Consider the following 18699-nt stretch of genomic DNA (forward strand, 5'->3'; position numbering starts at 1 on the left):
CCCCGCAAAGTCCGAAATGTGGGAAAAAAATGCATTTTCTGCATATTTCACTCGGCTCACCCATCGAAACACGCCGCCAACAACACATGGCCTACCGTCCTGTGTTCCCACAGGTGTCCCGATGAAAATGGTACCTGACATGTATGGGTGCACCTTCCTCGGCGCCAATGGGAAAGCCTAAAACACAGATAACCCCAAGTCTGTTTTCACACCTGAATTTGACAATTTCTCCAGACAAGCACAACATACAGATATGGGCCTCGGGTGTCCAAGCCACCAAGGAAAACAGGGAACCCCATGCATTTCCAAAAAGAGGACACCCATGGGAATCCGCAGAGGTATGATTTGCGCACATCGGCCCAGAATTTATTACCCAGACACCCCTGCAAAGTCCAAAATGTGGGAAAAAAACAATTTTCTGCACATTTCACTCGGATTACCCATTGAAACATCCCGCCAACAACACATGGCCTACCGTCCCACATTCCCACAGGTGTCCCAATGAAAACGGTACCTCACATGTGTGGGTGCACCTACCTGGGCGCCAAGGGGAAAGCCTAAAACACAGATAACCCCAAGTCTGTTTTCACACCTGAATTTGACAATTTCTCCAGACAAGCGCAACATACAGATATGGGCCTCGGGTGTCCAAGCCACCAAGGAAAACAGGGAACCCCATGTATTTCCGAAAAAAAGACATCCGTGGCAATCCACAGAGGTATGATTTGTGCAAACGCGGGGTGGGTGGGAGGGAGAGGCCCTGCCCAGGCACAACTTGGAGCGGTAGGGGGTTCGCCCGCAATGCATCCACCGGAGCGGCGACGCAGGGGGTTGGCACCCCGCGGAATGTGCATTCCGAGCTGCTGGAGAAACGTACTCGATGGAGCAGGGCCCGCGTCATGGCTTGAGGTAGGCACACCTATCGCTGGTGCTAGCTAGCGCCACCCGACCCCGTCCACTCTGATCTGACCACTGGGGAAGCTGCCAGGCTGATCGGCCTTCGCTCTGCTCGGAGGGGAGAGCCGCCCATGTGGGGGCAGGGGCCCTCCCCGAAGACGGGGGCATACCCTTGACACGGTCCCGAGGCGGGTGGAAGCGAATTGCTTGAACCAACAGCCAAGGCTGGTCAAGCAGTCCAACCCTAGATGGACCAAGTGCGCCAAATCGATCCCATGGAGTGCTCGGAAAAGAGCGCCCCCAGCAGGCCAGTCTCTGCTGGGGTGCTGTGCGTGGGGAACGCCTCCCCCGGCTGGCCAGGCCCGGGGAGGTGCTCTGGTTTCACCACGGAGCCCGGGTCGGGCAGCAAGCGGTGAGGATACCCTGGAGGACGTGCAGACAGGTCCCTCCCCCCCTGTCTATAGTAATCCGCAGGAAGGTGACTGAGATCTCTTGCAATGTGCGCACCCAGAGCGACAGAGGGGGACCTCTCGGCGAAAGTGTCCGGGCTCCTTATAGTCCTATTCCATTATTCCTAGCTGAATTATTCAGGCGACCGGCCTGCTTTTAACACTCTAAATTTTTCAAAGTAAACGCTTCGGACCCCCAGGACACTCAGTCAAGAACATCAAGGTGGCGCCGAGAGGCAAGGGCTGGGACAGGCGGTAGCTCGCCTCATGGCGGACCGCCAGCTCGATCCCGAGATCCAACTACAAGCTTTTTAACTGCATCAACTTTAATATACGCTATTGGAGCTGGAATTACCGCGGCTGTTGGCACCAGACATGCCCTCCAATGGATCCTCGTTAAAGGATTTAAAGTGTACTCATTCCAATTACAGGGCCTCGAAAGTGTCCTGTATTGTTATTTTTCGTCACTACCTCCCTGAGTTGGGAGTGGGTAATTTGCGCGCATGCTGCCTTCCTTGGATGTGGTACCCGTTTCTCAGGCTCCCTCTCTGAAATCGAACCCTGATTCCCTGTTACCCGTGGTCACCATGGTAGGCACAGAAAGTACCATCGAAAGATGATAGGGCAGACACCCGAATGCATTGTCGCCGTCACGGGGATGTGTGATCGGCCTGAGGTTATCTAGAGTCACCAAAGCGGCCGGGCAAGCCCGGATTGGTCTTGGTCTGATAAATGCACGCATTCCGGGAGGTCAGCGGTATTAGCTTTAGACTTACCACAGTTATGCAAGTAACAGATGGAGCGATCAAAGGAACCATAACTGATTTAATGTTAATGTTAAAGGATTTTTATACAGTGCACTATCACCACTGTAGTGGTCCCCTGGCACTCTGCCGGATCTGAAAATGACAGAGGGTGGTATAGGTTAGTAAGGCTGAGCGGGTAAACGAGCAAGAGAGATGTATGATCCCATTACATATGCATATGGCAGATTATAAATGAGTTTAATTGGCCCATATAGCACACATGACATGTACGGACACAAACCGCAACTAGTATGAACCATGTGAAAAGACAGGAAGCACAGTAGCTATACAACAAGCATCAACCACATGTGTGTCAGATGTATGTGCATAAAGGTGGAATACAAGTGAGCCCAATAAACTCAGTCAACAGTCCCAGAGAGGCTATGTACAGCAGTGCAGCTTTACACTCATGCTTACCCTAGCAGCAGCAGACATGTCTGGTCACAACAAAACGGAAAGATCTCGGCAAGGGCAGCACCAAGAGGCACAGGAAAATGCTCAGAGACAACATCCAGGGCTTTTCCAAGCCTGCCATCCGCTGCCTGGCCCACCATGGCGGAGTCAAGCACAACTCTGGCCTCATCTACGAGGAAAACTGCGGAGTGCTCAATGTTTTCCTGGAAAACTTGATCCGGGACGCCGTCACCTACACTGAGCACGGCAAGAGGAAGACGGTCACTGCCATGGATGTGGTCTATGCCTTGAATCACCAGGGACGCACTATCTGTGGATTCGGTGGTTGAGGAACACCTACCACAGCACCTACCAATGCACAAACCCAAAGGCTCTTTTAAGAGCCGCCCACACCGCCAATACCAGAGCTGCTCTTTTGCGCTGCGCATTCGGTATCGTCCAATATTATCCCCATAAATAATGTCGCCATACATATAGTCACCGGGAAATAGCATAGGCAACATTATCTATGGGGTAAATGGGAGCAAGGGTGTCCCCTGTTCCCTTTAAAAAAAAATATGGGAGTTGCAGGGGGGTGTCCCCCATGGGGTAATATTGCTGCAAAAAAACAGCGCCATTCTTCCACATCCCTGCTTCCCCGCCCAGTGCAGTGGACCTGTACGTCAGTGGCGCTCAAGGTCCTTTGGCCTGAAATACCGACAGCCACATTGTGTGTGTGCGCCCATTTAAATGTAAATGGGGGAATGCATCAAAAGAAACTAAGTCCACTTTAGAATTCCGCTTGATAGCTATTAGCTTCGGCTCAAACTGTACCTACATGAGAATACATACCCAATTAAAGATGGCAAGCCCCCTCCCTCCCTGTCCCCCAAATCTCTCTTTCGTTCTGGTAAGCAGAATCGGGCACTCATGTGAAAGCAAAGAGCTCCATGATGCCGTCTTTTAACGGCAGAAGGTACTGCGGCCTAGGTGTAGATGGCTGGGAAAGGCAGGATTATGCTGATAACTCCTAGAAGTACCCAGCTTCAGACCAAGCGAGGGACACACGCACACCCCTCTAGCCATCCCCATGAGCCTCTGAGCAGGCCTAGAGAACTCTCTGTTGCCCGGTGCATTGTTGCCCGAGACGCCAGTGGTCAGCCCTGTTTTCTTGCCTATAGAACGTAGCGGTTTGTGGCCGTTCGGGGCCTAGGGACCAGCCAGCCAGCTCAAAGTGTGGGCTTTGCTCCACTCTCTGCTGGGCCTGGAGCATGGTCTCCACTCTCTGCTGGACCCTGAGATGGCCAGGAGCGGCGTGGCCTTTGCTCCACTCTCTGATGGGCCCTGAGAGGGCCAGGAGCTGAGCCTTTGCTCCTCTCTCTCTCTCCCTCTCTCTCTGCCCAGGCCCTCTGTGACAGCCAAGAGCATGGTATTTGCTCCACTCGCTACTGGCCTCTCCTTGGGAGTGGCCCGCCCAGCTCCCTTTTCTCTCCCTCCAGCCATCAGGTCAGTCGGGCCAACATCCCTCCGTACAGCTTTAGATCCACCGTACAAGCAGTGGTCCTATCCCACCTGGATGTGGGCAACGCCCTCCTCGAAAAGGCTGCACATCGTCCTCCCTAGTGCCCCAGAGAAGTGTCCTACATACAGCCACACAAAGCCTTGCGGGGCCTGGCACCTAAATACCTTCAACTCTCTCTTCCTAAATAACTTCCTTTTCGAGCTCTTCGCTCATCCGCCTCCAACTCCCTCAAGATCAGTCGCTTCTCCAAGCAACAATTTGGTGGTAGATCTCTCTCTTTAGCTGGGGCCTCCCTCTGGAACAACCTCCCTGCCTCTCTGAAACTTGAGGAGAACCATCTTCGGTTCAGAAAGCACCTTAAAACCTTCCTCTTTGCTTTTGCTTTCTATCCCCCTCACCCCTGCTGAATTCCTGGCTGATACTGAGACTGCATTGGTTACCTGGTCACCTTTCTGATCTCAGGCCCAAGCCCTGCCAGTTGCATGCCTGCACTGCCTCCCTGGCAACCCCTACACCTGAGGACTGTTTTCTGTATCCCTACAGTTCCCCCACCAGCACTTATGTCTGCACTCACCCTGCACTTGCCACCAGCTGACCGTTCATTTATTTATCATGTTACTTAGTATCCCATGTTCTGCACTTTGCCCTTCCCTCGCACTTTTCTTTTTCCCCCTTCCTTTGCGCTGGCACGATCTGAATGACACCTGGCCTAGTAAGATCGTTGTCTGTCCTCCCTCTGTTCCCCCTCCCTTGCCTCGTCCCGCTTTCAAACACTTGTGTATAAGCGCGTTACAAATGCCATATCATATCATATCATATCAATGGCAAGGATTCCTTGCTCCAAAAGGGTCTGCCGTGTGCTTGTTGTTAGGGAGAATTCTCTGTTTAGGCTGAATTTCCTAACCTAGTGAGTCCCCCAGCAGCTTTGCTGGATTTCTGGAGTTTGTTTTTTCCATCATGCCAAGAGTGAGACTCTTTTTCTCCCACTCTTGGACATGAATGTGGTTAATTCCTTTGAATGGCAATGTGTTCTATGGGCTATGGGGTCTTTTACTCCATAGGGACTCATATGTTTTGCTATGTGTGTTACACCGCACCCTCCGTGCCGTAACACTGAGGTGTCCTAGAGGTTCCCCGCCATAGACTCGATACCCTGGGACTGACTACTGTCTCCCAGGGCATGTAAAGTCACCATTGGCTTTACTAGACCTAAATTTACTAACAGAACTAGTACAAACCATCCTATTGTGGACGTACTGGTAGGGGTAATTCGATTACCCCTGGGTCTGTTGTTCGAGGGGGCACTGTCCCGTCACCCCTCGTCGAGTTTTGGCTGGTGGCAGTGGAAACTACTTGTTATATTCGACCCCGAATATAACTCTATGGGATTCATCCCATTGTTGGGGGCTAATACTTTTTCCCGTTAGTCTCTAACATACCGCCGGTTTATTTGTCTTAAATAAATCTACCGGTTGGTATTTTCTGCCAGAACTCGGTTTTTAAAATGGCGTCTGTGTTCGTCTCTGTAACTCCGAACCAAAGGTTAAGCCCTTTGTTCCACTTTTGGCGGGCTTCTGCACAGAAGCCCTCCAAAGTGGTGCCATTCTGTCTGGGTACCACAGGGGGTGTGGGAAGGGGTTTAGGCACCCTGGACTGAGTTGCCTTGCCAACTCAAGTCGCACTCTGGTGTGATTGGCCCAAGTGGTGAGCCACCCCGCTCACCACTTAGCGTGTTTTGATTGACAGCTAGGCTGAATGAATGGGGGTTTTCTGCATAAAAGCAGGGCTTTTGGGACTGGATCTTGAGAAGTCGCCACAGGACCTAAGAATCCGACGAGGGTAAAGCTGAGCCGATCTGCAACGACGACACCTTCGGTGGAGCCCTGCTGAACCGACTCACCACTTCCCAATGACAGAGAAGATCTCCCGGCCAGAGAGTCTTCTTCCCCTGACTGGTGGGAACTTTTTCTTCGCTTCCAGGATGTAGTGGTCGAATTGCCCGTGCTGAGCACCCCGGCAACCGGATAGCCACTAACCACTGTACTGCGAACAAAAGGTGGTGCCTTGTGACGGAGCACTTCGGCTGGTCTCTTCCCTGGTGGTGCAACGATCTTCAACTTTCCTTCGACGATGAGAGCATCTCATCTCTTGGCAAAGCCCCGACTTGCATCCACCACCAGGAACAACTGCCCCCGCCGGAGCTGTCTCTCCACATACAAGGTACCGTGTCCGCCTGGCTTCCCTTGTGACGGTTAGCGTGAGGTGTCTTAATCCTTGCCTCTCCATTGGGTTGCCTCCAGGCCTTCTTAACTTTCTGTTCTGAACTGGTCCAATCTTTCTGTGACAATTTGCGGCAAAGACTCGAAGTGCATTTCCACTGTGATACTTTTTGGGACATATCGCCTTGCCTCTCTCCGAGTGGGCCTGGCCTCTGAACTTTGTGATCTACAGTAGACACTGCCTTACTTGCCTTGCATTGTTTCGTAAAAGTGTTGGTACCGAGTTGATTTCATACCCTGCCTTTTCTCTCCCGATCTAACGAATATTAGAGTGCCATCTAGGTTAAAGCATTCACCTCTGTCTGCAAATAAGTGGTGCCCTTGAACCTAGACTTGTCGATATTGTTAGGGGATTGATTTACTTATAGTAATTGTAATTGAAGTTGTTTGCCGTATTAGTGCCAGCGTGTTTTTCATAGATGTGTTTTTATAAATAAATAACTATATATCTTTACACCCAAGCTATGTTCCGTGTCTGCTTGTTCTACTGTGTAAATTGCCCTATTTGGTATACTCCACATACTGCCTAACTTTTCTTGAGAGAAGTCTGACTGCTCAGCCACAGTTACCAGGTGAATCTGTGTGGTACAGACGGCTACCAAGTGGGTTTACTGCCAAACACCTGTAGGCCTAAATCTGTTGCAGTGGTCCCAGAGGAAACTTGTTAAGGTGCTGTGTGTGTTTGGTCTTCATCTGGCTACTGTGCTATGATTATACAGAAAAAAGACAGGGCATATCTGAGAATACAGTGGTGCAGTCGATGATTGTAGTAAGATTTGGAAGTACAGCAGGGTAGAAGGTTGAGTGGCTGTGTCTGTGTATGTTGATACAATGCCATGATGGCCGCACACATAACCTGTGGAAGCATCCATTTTACATGTGGATTAGAATCCACCCTGTCTGCCATTGGATGGTATTGGTTCTTTAGTTTTTTTAAACTAAAACGTGGACAAAACATTTGGTATTTGGTATTCCATTGCAGATATCACTTGTTTATGATGAGTCGTACAGGCCGATTCATGGAATAATTAGCGCGGCGCAAGTGGCCAAAAACGTGCGAATCGCAGTGGAATAGCGAAAATCGCAGTGCAAGTGCGAAAATTGAACGAAAAGCAGCGCACATCGATTCATGGAAGGCCGTGCGCGAGAAAACCATCGGATGTTAGCGCACAGGCCATCTAACTGCATGCGCCAGGTCACAGCGAAAATCGCACAGGCCACAGCGAAAATCGCACATGGCGCGGCGCACGCAACAAACGTAGGCGGAACACAGGGCGTAACACTCGGAATGGGGAACAACTTGCCAAAATGTGGGCGTCACGGGGGAAGTACAGGGTACAAGTGCGCGGAACGCCCACACGCTCGCCTACAACATGTATTCATGGAATAGAATAGGGCAAAAAAGTGCACGCTCAAACCAGCGCACAGGCACAAACACGACTGCCACAAGAAAGCAGGCGGTAGAGTCTCTGCGCCTGTAAGAAATGTGCGCCAAAAGGTGCAGCAAAAAATAGCACCTATATACTGCCATGATGAATGTCCCATACTGTGGCCCTCCAGGACAAATGACGTGCAAAGGGGTACCCACAAACACGGACACCCGCTGACAAAAAATACGTGTGTGTGTATACCGGGGTGCACGGGAAGTCTCACACGCGAATTGGCAGGGCATGTGAATTCCAGGGGTTTGTGGGAAGTTCCACACGCGATTTGTCAGGGTACGTGGATTACAGGGGTGCGCGGGAAGTTCCAAACGCGATTTGGCCGTGTACGTGGATTCCAGGGGTGTGCGGGAAGTTCCACACGCGATTTGGCCGGCTACGTGGATTTCAGGGGTGCGCGGGAAGTTCCACACGCGATTTGTCAGGGTACGTGGATTTCAGTGGTGCGCGAGAAGTTCCACACGCGATTTGGCCGTGTACGTGGATTTCAGGGGTGCGCGGGAAGTACCACATGCGATTTGGCCGGGTACGTGGATTTCAGGGGTGTGCGGGAAGTTCCACACGCGATTTGTCAGGGTACGTGGATTTCAGGGGTGCGCGGGAAGTTCCACACGCGATTTGGACGTGTACATGGATTTCAGGGGTGCGCGGGAAGTCCCACACGCGATTTGGCTGTGTGCTCCCAGGTATTCCCTGTACACCCTCCACGGCCCCTGCAGGCAGCACACACCACAGGGGACTACCCTGCACACCTGCTCATGTCACCCAGCACCCCCACCTCCCAGCATCCAAGGGCACCCTCCACCAGGCCCCCACTCATGTCTCCCACCACCCCCACCCCCCAGCCACCATGGACAGCCCCCACCAGGCCCCCACTCATTTCTCCCACCCACCCCCACCCCCCAGCAACCATGGGCAGCCCCCACCAGGCCCCCACTCATGTCTCCCACCCACCCCCACCCCCCAGCCACCATGGGCAGCCCCCACCAGGCCCCCACTCATGTCCCCTATCACCCCCACCCCCCAGCAGTGCAGGGGCACCCTCCACCAGGCCCCCACATATGTCCCCCTGCACCCCCACCCCCCAGCAGTGCAGGGGCACCCTCCACCAGGCCCCCACTCATGTCCCCCTGCACCCCCACCCCCCAGCATCCAGGGGCACCCTCCACCAGGCCCCCACTCATGGCCCCTATCACCCCCACCCCCCCCGCCACCAGGGGCAGCTTCCACCAGGCCCCCACCCATGTCTCCCACCACCCCCACCCCCAGCCACCATGGGCAGCCCCCACCAGGCCCCCACTCATGTCTCCCACCCACCCCCACCCCCCAGCCACCATGGGCAGCCCCCACCAGGCCCCCACTCATGTCCCCTATCACCCCCACCCCCCAGCAGTGCAGGGGCACCCTCCACCAGGCCACCACTCATGTCCCCCTGCACCCCCACCCCCCAGCATCCAGGGGCAACCTCCACCAGGCCCCCACTCATGGCCCCTATCACCCCCACCCCCCCACCACCAGGGGCAGCCTCCACCAGGCCCCCACTCATGTCTCCCACCACCCCCACCCCCCAGCAGTGCAGGGGCAGCCTCCACCAGGCCCCCACTCATGTCTACCACCACCCCCACCCCCCAGCCACCAGGGGCACCCTCCACCAGGCCCCCACTCATGTCTACCACCACCCCCACCCCCCAGCCACCAGGGGCAGCCCCCACCAGGCCCCCACTCATGTCTCCCACCCACTCCCACCCCCCAGCCACCATGGGCAGCCCCCACCAAGCCCCCACTCATGTCTCCCACCCACCCCCACCCCCCCAGCCACCATGGGCAGCCCCCACCAGGCCCCCACTCATGTCCCCTATCACCCCCACCCCCCAGCCACCAGGGGCATCCTCCACCAGGCCCCCACTCATGTCTCCCACCACCCCCACCCCCCAGCAGTCCAGGGGCAGCCTCCACCAGGCCCCCACTCATGTCTACCACCACCCCCACCCCCCAGCCACCAGGGGCACCCTCCACCAGGCCCCCACTCATGTCTCACACCACACCCAACCCCCAGCAGTGCAGGGGCAGCCTCCACCAGGCCCCCACTCATGTCTACCACCACCCCCACCCCCCAGCCACCAGGGGCAGCCCCCACCAGGCCCCCACTCATGTCTCCCACCCACCCCCACCCCCCAGCCACCATGGGCAGCCCCCACCAGGCCCCCACTCATGTCTCCCACCCACCCCCACCCCCCAGCCACCATGTGCAGCCTCCACCAGGCCCCCACTCATGTCTCCCACCACCCCCACCCCCCAGCCACCAGGGGCAGCCCCCACAAGGCCCCCACTCATGTCTCCCACCCCCACCCCCCAGCCACCATGGGCAGCCCCCACCAGGCCCCCACTCATGTCTCGCACCACCCCCACCCCCCAGCCACCAGGGGCAGCCCCCACCAGGCCCCCACTCATGTCCCCTATCACCCCCACCCCCCAGCCACCTGGGGCAGCCTCCACCAGGCCCCCACTCATGTCTACCACCACCCCCACCCCCCAGCCACCAGGGGCAGCCCCCACAAGGCCCCCACTCATGTCTCCCACCCACCCCCACCCCCCAGCCACCATGGGCAGCCCCCACCAGGCCCCCACTCATGTCTCCCACCCACCCCCACCCCCCAGCCACCATGGGCAGCCTCCACCAGGCCCCCACTCATGTCTCCCACCACCCCCACCCCCCAGCCACCAGGGGCAGCCCCCACCAGGCCCCTATTCATGTCTCCCACCCACCCCCACCCCCCAGCCACAATGGGCAGCCCCCACCAGGCCCCCACTCATGTCTCCCACCACCCCCACCCCCTAGCCACCAGGGGCACCCTCCACCAGGCCCCCACTCATGTCTCCCACCCCCTCCACCCCCCAGCAGTGCAGGGGCAGCCTCCACCAGGCCCCCACTCATGTCCCCTATCACCCCCACCCCCCAGCAGTGCAGGGGCACCCTCCACCAGGCCCCCACTCATGGCCCCTATCACCGCCTCCCCCCCGCCACCAGGGGCAGCCTCCACCAGGCCCCCACCCATGTCTACCACCACCCCCACCCCCCAGCCACCAGGGGCACCCTCCACCATGCCCCACTCATGTCTCCCACCACCCCCACCCCCCAGCAGTGCAATGGCAGCCTCCACCAGGCCCCCACTCATGTCTACCACCACCCCCACCCCCCAGCCACCAGGGGCACCCTCCACCAGGCCCCCACTCATGTCTCCCACCACCCCCACCCCCCAGCAGTGCAGGGGCAGCCTCCACCAGGCCCCCACTCATGTCTCCCACCACCCCCACCCCCCAGCAGTGCAGGGGCAGCCTCCACCAGGCCCCCACTCATGTCTACCACCACCCCCACCCACCAGCCACCAGGGGCAGTCCCCACTAGGCCCCCACTCATGTCTCCCACCCACCCCCACCCTCCAGCCACCATGGGCAGCCCCCACCAGGCCCCCACTCATGTCTCGTACCCACCGCCACTAACCCAAAAGCCACCATGGGCAGCCCCCACCAGGCCCCCACTCATGTCCCCTATCACCCCCACCCGCCAGCCACCAGGGGCACCCTCCACCAGGCCCCCACTCATGTCTCCCACCACCCCCACCCCCCAGCAGTGTAGGGGCAGCCTCCACCAGGCCCCCACTCATGTCTCCCACCACCCCCACCCCCAGCCACCAGGGGCACCCTCCACCAGGCCCCCACTCATGTCTCCCACCACCCCCACCCCCCAGCCACCAGGGGCACCCTCCACCAGGCCCCCACTCATGTCTCCCACCACCCCCACCCCCCAGCAGTGCAGGGGCAGCCTCCACCAGGCCCCCACTCATGTCCCCTATCACCCCCACCCCCCAGCAGTGCAGGGGCACCCTCCACCAGGCCCCCACTCATGGCCCCTATCACCCCCACCCCCCCGCCACCAGGGGCAGCCTCCACCAGGCCCCCACCCATGTCTACCACCACCCCCACCCCACAGCCACCAGGGGCACCCTCCACCAGGCCCCCACTCATGTCTCCCACCACCCCCACCCCCCAGCCACCAGGGGCAGCCCCCACCAGGCCCCCACTCATGTCTCCCACCCACCCCACCCCCCAGCCACCATGGGCAGCCCCCACCAGGCCCCCACTCATGTCTCCCACCACCCCCACCCCCCAGCCACCAGGGGCAGCCCCCACCAGGCCCCCACTCATGTCCCCTATCACCCCCACCCCCCAGCCACCAGGGGCAGCCCCCACCAGGCCCCCACTCATGTCCCCTATCACCCCCACCCCCCAGCAGTGCAGGGGCACCCTCCACCAGGCCCCCACTCATGTCCCCCTGCACCCCCACCCTCCAGCATCCAGGGGCACCCTCCACCAGGCCCCCACTCATGTCTACCACCACCCCCACCCCCAGCAGTGCAGGGGCAGCCTCCACCAGGCCCCCACTCATGTCTCCCACCCACCCCCACCCCCCAGCCACCATGGGCAGCCCCCACCAGGCCCCCACTCATGTCCCCTATCACCCCCACCCCCCAGCAGTGCAGGGGCACCCTCCACCAGGCCCCCACTCATGTCTCCCACCACCCCCACCCCCCAGCAGTGCAGGGGCAGCCTCCACCAGGCCCCCACCCATGTCCCCCTGCACCCAGGTCCTCACAATCACCAACCATGTGCGTAATGGTCAGCCTCCACAGCCAAAAGGCCCTACCAAGTAACCCATTCACCCACATGGAAATGAAAATTACATGTTACACCCCCAACGTACATAAAGCAAATGAACCCATGTCTGTCACACACAATGGTTGCAAATGAATTTGAAAACACCCAACATGACATGCATGAAACCAATGAGATGATACCACACAGTGAAGTATGAAAACAAAAATGTATTAAAAAAATATGAATGCAAATGAAATGAAACAAACTACAATGCCAATGAAAAAAAGAAAAGGTGCATGTCCGTCCCAAAAAATGAAAAACACCAAATCCAAAAAAAATGTACTTCAAAGTCACATTAAAAATGAAATCAATCCGACAGAAAAAAAAAAAAATCCAAACACCATTGCTCCATGGAGAAGAAAAAATAAAATAAAAAAAAAAACAATCCAATGAAGAACTATGTACAAAATATCCAAGGGTCCATGAGCCCAACTGAACAAAGGAAACCTACAAAAAACCGTAACAAAAATGCAACTATATACAAAAAGTGGAGCTGTGTCCGTCGACTCCAAATCACAAGAATAAACAAATGAAACCTAAAACTAAAGAACTATATACAAAGGCCGCGGGCAAGTCCAGCGGCTCACTCCGTAGTGTTCCGGGCCAGGGCATCATCAAAATCCTCGTCTATGTCCCGGAGGCGGTCCTGTTCCATGGCCCCGAGGGTCCGCAGGGACGACGCCATCTGCTCCTCCAACCCCCTGCGGATTGCCTCGAGGCACTCGGCCCGCCTCAGGGCCCTCCGCATGGAGTTCTCCGCCCTGACCATCGTGAGCCGCTCCTCTTCCGCCCGCCGCCGCTCCGCACCTATCTGCTGGCCCAACTGCAGCCACACGGAAGACACTTCCTGTCCTGGGTCCTCCTGCCCTCCGGCCGATGCCTGCCCCTCCGATGTTGATGGCCCCGAGCCATGATGCCTCCCACGCAACTGCCTCTGCCAGCACGACGGCATCCAGGCTGATGGAATCCACCGACGCCGTCGTGCACTTGCCCTGCCTGATGATGCCGGCACATCCTCCATCTGCTGGGGTACAGTTGCTGTGGTGTCCACCCCTGTTTGACCTCCGACTCCCGACTGTGGCAGGGATGGGATCCCCACCGAGCTGGCTGCATAGGTCAGGGCAGGTCCACAGGGGGCTCTGGTGGCATCTGGGCCAGAAGACGGCAAGGAGAACGACTGGCGTATAGCCTCCACAGAGGAGGAGAGGGCCGCCAGATTGGCCGACACATGCAGGAAACCCCCGAACATGGAAGATCCCAATTGGGCCACGTCGGCACGGTGCTCTTCATGATGATGTGCGTGCTCCTCCCGGGAAGCACGCACGTCATCATGAATTGCATCCGCGCGCATCGCAACCCCAATCAGGACCTTCTCCATACGGACACGGGTCCCCTCGTCCGCAGGTGGAGGGGAGTCAGGTGACATGGACATCCCCTCTACCTGCGGACGGGCCTGGGACGGGGAAACCCTGCTGGTGCATGGTGGTGCACTCACAGGGTCAGGGACAGCGACATGCACAGGCCCCTCCTTGGTGACCTGTGCTGCCTCCTGGCCCTGGCCCTGGACTGCACCACTTGCACCAGCAGGGATGCCCCCACCAGGCCCCATGTGTGCCCCTGTGGCGGCCTCCTCCTCCTCTGTGGAAACCACCAACCTGGATGGCTCCTCACCGTCTTCCACCGTAGCAGGCCCCTGTGGGGGCTCACCCACCCCTTCCGCTGCAGCCGTGGGGGCATCCCCGCCGCCTTGCTCCACAGCGCCGTCTCTGCCCTCTTCTTCACTAGCCGCTGCGTAGAGGGAGACAAAGAACACAAGCATCAGGGTACTGTACAATGGTCCCCTAGACAGGAAGCAATAGCCGATGAGTACCACTGTCAAAGTACACTTCCATCATGTCCCTCCACAACACATGGGTCAGTCCAGGCAAAACACACACAGTAACAGGCATGGTGCATGCCATGGACATTTCCATACATGTCCAATGGACTCTTGAAACATACAATGATATGGAACTCACATGCATCATGGGTCATGCCTATCACATGCACACACTTCACCTCAGTCACATCCATCTGGCCCCATACACCCCAAACACAGCAGATACAAGGGTAACTAGGCTGCATCAGTGAATCTGTGCATTGTCACACACATGTGTCATGCATCCATGGCATGCACAAGTCACAGACACGCAGGTTATGCACACAGACATGGCTACCATATATGTACCTGCCATCAGCACCCATCCCTCACCCCCACCCATGTCCAGGAACAGAGACTGGCATGCTCTCATGTCTAAAATCTGCATAGGGCTCCCCATGTGGCATTTAAACACATGCAACAACCATGTGGTTCACACATCACTGGTCGCACATGCATTACCATGATGTCCCTGCACACATACATGCATACATGGCCTATGTCACACATACAGGCAAGTATCAGAGAACCAGCACACCGCAACATGCCCTGTCTCACATAGCAATGTTTGGACACTTACCGCTCAACTCCAGACGGGTCTCCCTCTGAAGGATCTGGGCGTGGAGCACTGGGCGTACGTATGTATGTATGTATGTATGTATTTTGTTTTTATATAGCGCCGATAGCCCACGGGCATCAGGGCGCTTGTACAATGAACACTGATACTGCGAGACAGGAGACAAACAACGCGTATGGGACGGACGAATGGTACAGCTAGCTAAAGAGCGACGCGGTCTCTAAATGAGGTCCTGCGCCCACGGGTTTTTATCTAAAGAGGTATGTTTTCAGCCTCTTCCTAAAAACTGGGTGGCTGACTTCGGACCTGAGTGATTCAGGGACGCTGTTCCACAGTTTGGGAGCCAGCACAAGAAAGGATCTGCCCAGCCCTGTTTTTAGCTTAAACTTGGGCACGTGCAGAAGGCATTTTCCACCCGAGCGTAGGTTTCTGGTGGGGTTGTAGGGCCTTAAATGTGTTTTCAAATAGGGAGGCGCTGTGCCATACAGGCATTTGTGAACCAAGCAGAGGGCTTTGAACTTAATACGCTCCTCAACCCTGAGCCAATGCAGCGCTAGCCTCTCTTCAGTAACGTGGTCTTTCCTTTTCAGGTTTTTTACTATTCTGACCGCGTTGTTCTGGATCACCTGACAACTGGATAGATCCTTGGAAGCGGCCCCCAACAACAGGGCATTCCCATAGTCGAGCCGTGAGAGAATAATGGCTCTGGCTATCGTTGCCCTGTTTGCTTCATTAAGCAATGGATTGATTGCTTTCATGAGCCTAAGATAGTAAGCTGAGTTTTTTTGAAGGAAGTTGGTTTGGGCGTGAGAGTCGACAACTGAGTCGACCATCATGCCCAGGGTCTTCACCTTGGGAACCACTTGGATGGTGGCATTTTTAATTTGAAAAGAGTTGTACTCTGCTCCCAGTTTTTCCAACTGACGACTGGAGCCAAACAACATCAGTTCGGTTTTGGAGTCGTTCAGGCACATCCAGTTTGCCTGCATCCAGTCGTCAATTAGCTTATAAAGCTTGGTGAGCATTTCACTATCTGTGGCGTGGTTCCTACCCCCCAACTCCAATATGAGTTGGGTGTCATCTGCGTAGTTAGTAAATGACACTCCGGCTTTCACCAGAAGGGTGCACAGAGTGCGCATATAGATGTTAAAGAGCATTGGGGATAGGCTAGCACCCTGGGGCACTCCGAATAGGATGTCACACGAGTCGGAGAAACTATTACCCCAGTGTACTCTCGCTTGGCGGTTAGAGAGAACGGATAAGAGCCAGTCAATGGCTCCCTCCGAGCAGCCAACGCTCTCCCTAAGCGCCTTGATAAGAAGGCTGTGATCCACTAGATCGAAAGCTGCACTGAGGTCTAAAAGCATCAGCATCCCCAGTTTGTTATCGTCCAACATCGTCAACATCTGATTCTGCAAATCTAGCATAGCTGTTTCGGTGCTGTGGGATCCTCTAAAGCCGGATTGTTGTTGATGCAGAATCTCCTGTTCTTCAACGAAGTGTTGGAGCTGTTGTGTGGCTACCTTGTCCAATAGTTTGAGAACAAAATTCGAGTTGGTAATGGGGCGGAGATTTGCGGGGTCCTTGGGATCTAGTCCCGCTTTTTTGACGAGAGGGGTGATGGTAACTCTCTTCAGATCTTTAGGCACCATACCCTCCTGAAAAGACGCGTTCACTATTCTCCGGAGGATGGGAGAAAATATATCCTTGTGTTGAAGAATAATGCCGGGGGGCAGGACATTTTCTGCACAGGTAGAAGGTTTCATGTTATTCAGTACCTCTAGCATATCTGCTTCTGAGATGGGGTCAAATTTAAAGAGTTGTTCCCTGACCGGTACCTTCCCTTCAGTGGGGCGGATCTCCTGGTTAGGGGTAGATCTGGCCTTAACGTGTTCCAGGACCCTCATCTGGATGGAACTCATGCAGCCCCGGCCCCCCTACACGAGGCGCCGGGCCTTCACGAGGGTCCTGACCTCAAGTCCTCCCAGCGCTTCTTGATCTTCTGGACGTCGCGGGTTGCCACCCCCTCCGCGTTGATGGCAACCACACAGTCGGCCCAGATCCTCTCCCGTCCTTCCTTGCTGGCGCGGGACGGTCCAAAGAGGGCATCATACTGCCCCAGGACATGCTCCACCAGGACACCAACTTCGGTGGCAGTGAAGCTGGTGCCCCTCTGCCCCTCTGGCCTGGGGTTGCCACTGGTGCCAGATGTGGAAGTGCCCGACATGGCAACCCCAGAGGCAGGTGTGGGTGGGCAACTGGGTCCTGGGGCTGGGCTGTGGAGCGATGTAATCCCAGTCGGGAGTCTTCAGTTCCAGCAGGGGTGGACACAGCAACTGGACCCCTGCAGATGGCTGATGTGCAGGCACCAAATGGCAGGGCACGGTGGCAGCAGGCAGGCAGGCAGCAGCAGATGGCACGTGGGAGGCTGCTCGGGGTACTGGGGGGCAGTAATTTGGCCTTCTGGGCAGGAGCGTGGTCTTCCGTGTGTTTTCGCGTGGCCAGCTTGATACGGAGTGATTTGGCACGTGAAAATCCTGCACGTCAGCGTGAAATTCGAGGAAAGGCCCTTAGTGCGTAAGCGCGTCAGCACGCATACGCGATTCTATTGGACCAAAGGCCCTCAGCGCGTAAGCGCGTCTGTGACGTGACCCGCACGGGTGTTTCCCACACAGCACGTGATGACAGAGCACACGTGGAAAGACTGCACGTCAGAGTGTCATCGCGTGTAATTGGACAGCACGTCAGAGTGTCATCGCGTGTAATTGGACAAAAGTGCGCGTACACACGATTGGCCTATGTACGTGTATATCAGGGGTGCGCGGGCACTTACACACGCAAGTACGTCAGCGCACCTGTATCCCGGGGTGCGCGGGAATTTCCACACGCTATTGGACTGGGTACTGGATTTCAGGGGTGCGCGGGTCACACGCTCGCCTACAACACGCGCAACGCATAAATTTGCGCGCTAATAAAATAACAAGCTCAGACCCAGGATGAACATACCGTTCCTAGCAGCAGTGGGCGTGGGCTACCAAAGGAGGAGGAGGAGGATAGTCAGGGCCAGAATATTCACACCCAGAACCAGCCTTTTCGGGATGCCTGATGACCAGGTGTATGGGAGGTACAGGTTTCCACCACACATAATACTGGACCTGGTGAGTGAGTGGGAGGATGACCTCACATCACCCATCCTGTGCTCCCAAGCACTCAGCCCCCTGGAGAAGGTCCTCAATGTACTGCACTTCTTAGCCACTGGATCATTTCAGCGGACAAGTGCCATAGTGGGTGGGGTATCACAGGCCACCCAGTCACGCTGCCTACACCAGGTCTTGAACATCATCACTGCACGCCCATCAGTCCGCAGACACATATACCTGCCCAGAACACCTGCAGAAAGGCATGCTGCCGCCCTGGATTTTTACGGTGTGGCACGATTCCCCAAAGTGCTAGGTGCCATCGACTGCACCCATGTGGCTCTACATCCCCCCAGGGCATCAGAGCACATCTATAGGAACCGCAAGCACTGGCATTCCATCAACGTGCAGGTAGTATGTAATGGCAAGGGAATCATCACCTTAGTATATGCCAACTATCCCGGGTCCACCCACGACAGCTTCATTTACCGAATGTCCACCCTAAGCCGGGACCTAGAAGCTGGGCGGCATGGCGATACATGGCTGCTTGGTGAGTATGAATG

At 56.4% G+C, this 18699-nt stretch overlaps 1 protein-coding gene across 1 annotated transcript in view; it reads left to right on the forward strand.

Annotated features, from left to right (window-relative positions):
• LOC138452818 (histone H4-like) overlaps positions 1-2895 on the forward strand; it is a 37794-nt gene extending 34899 nt beyond the window's left edge. Inside the window, exon 2 of the mRNA XM_069605158.1 lies at positions 2575-2895. Coding sequence (XP_069461259.1) covers positions 2575-2895 — 321 coding nt within the window. The remainder of the gene's footprint in view (positions 1-2574) is intronic.
• Positions 2896-18699: the final 15804 nt, after the last annotated feature.

Source organism: Ambystoma mexicanum, chromosome 4p, assembly GCF_040938575.1.
Source record: "Ambystoma mexicanum isolate Mex_15411 chromosome 4p, UKY_AmexF1_1, whole genome shotgun sequence".
In the NCBI taxonomy this organism is placed as follows: domain Eukaryota; kingdom Metazoa; phylum Chordata; class Amphibia; order Caudata; family Ambystomatidae; genus Ambystoma; species Ambystoma mexicanum.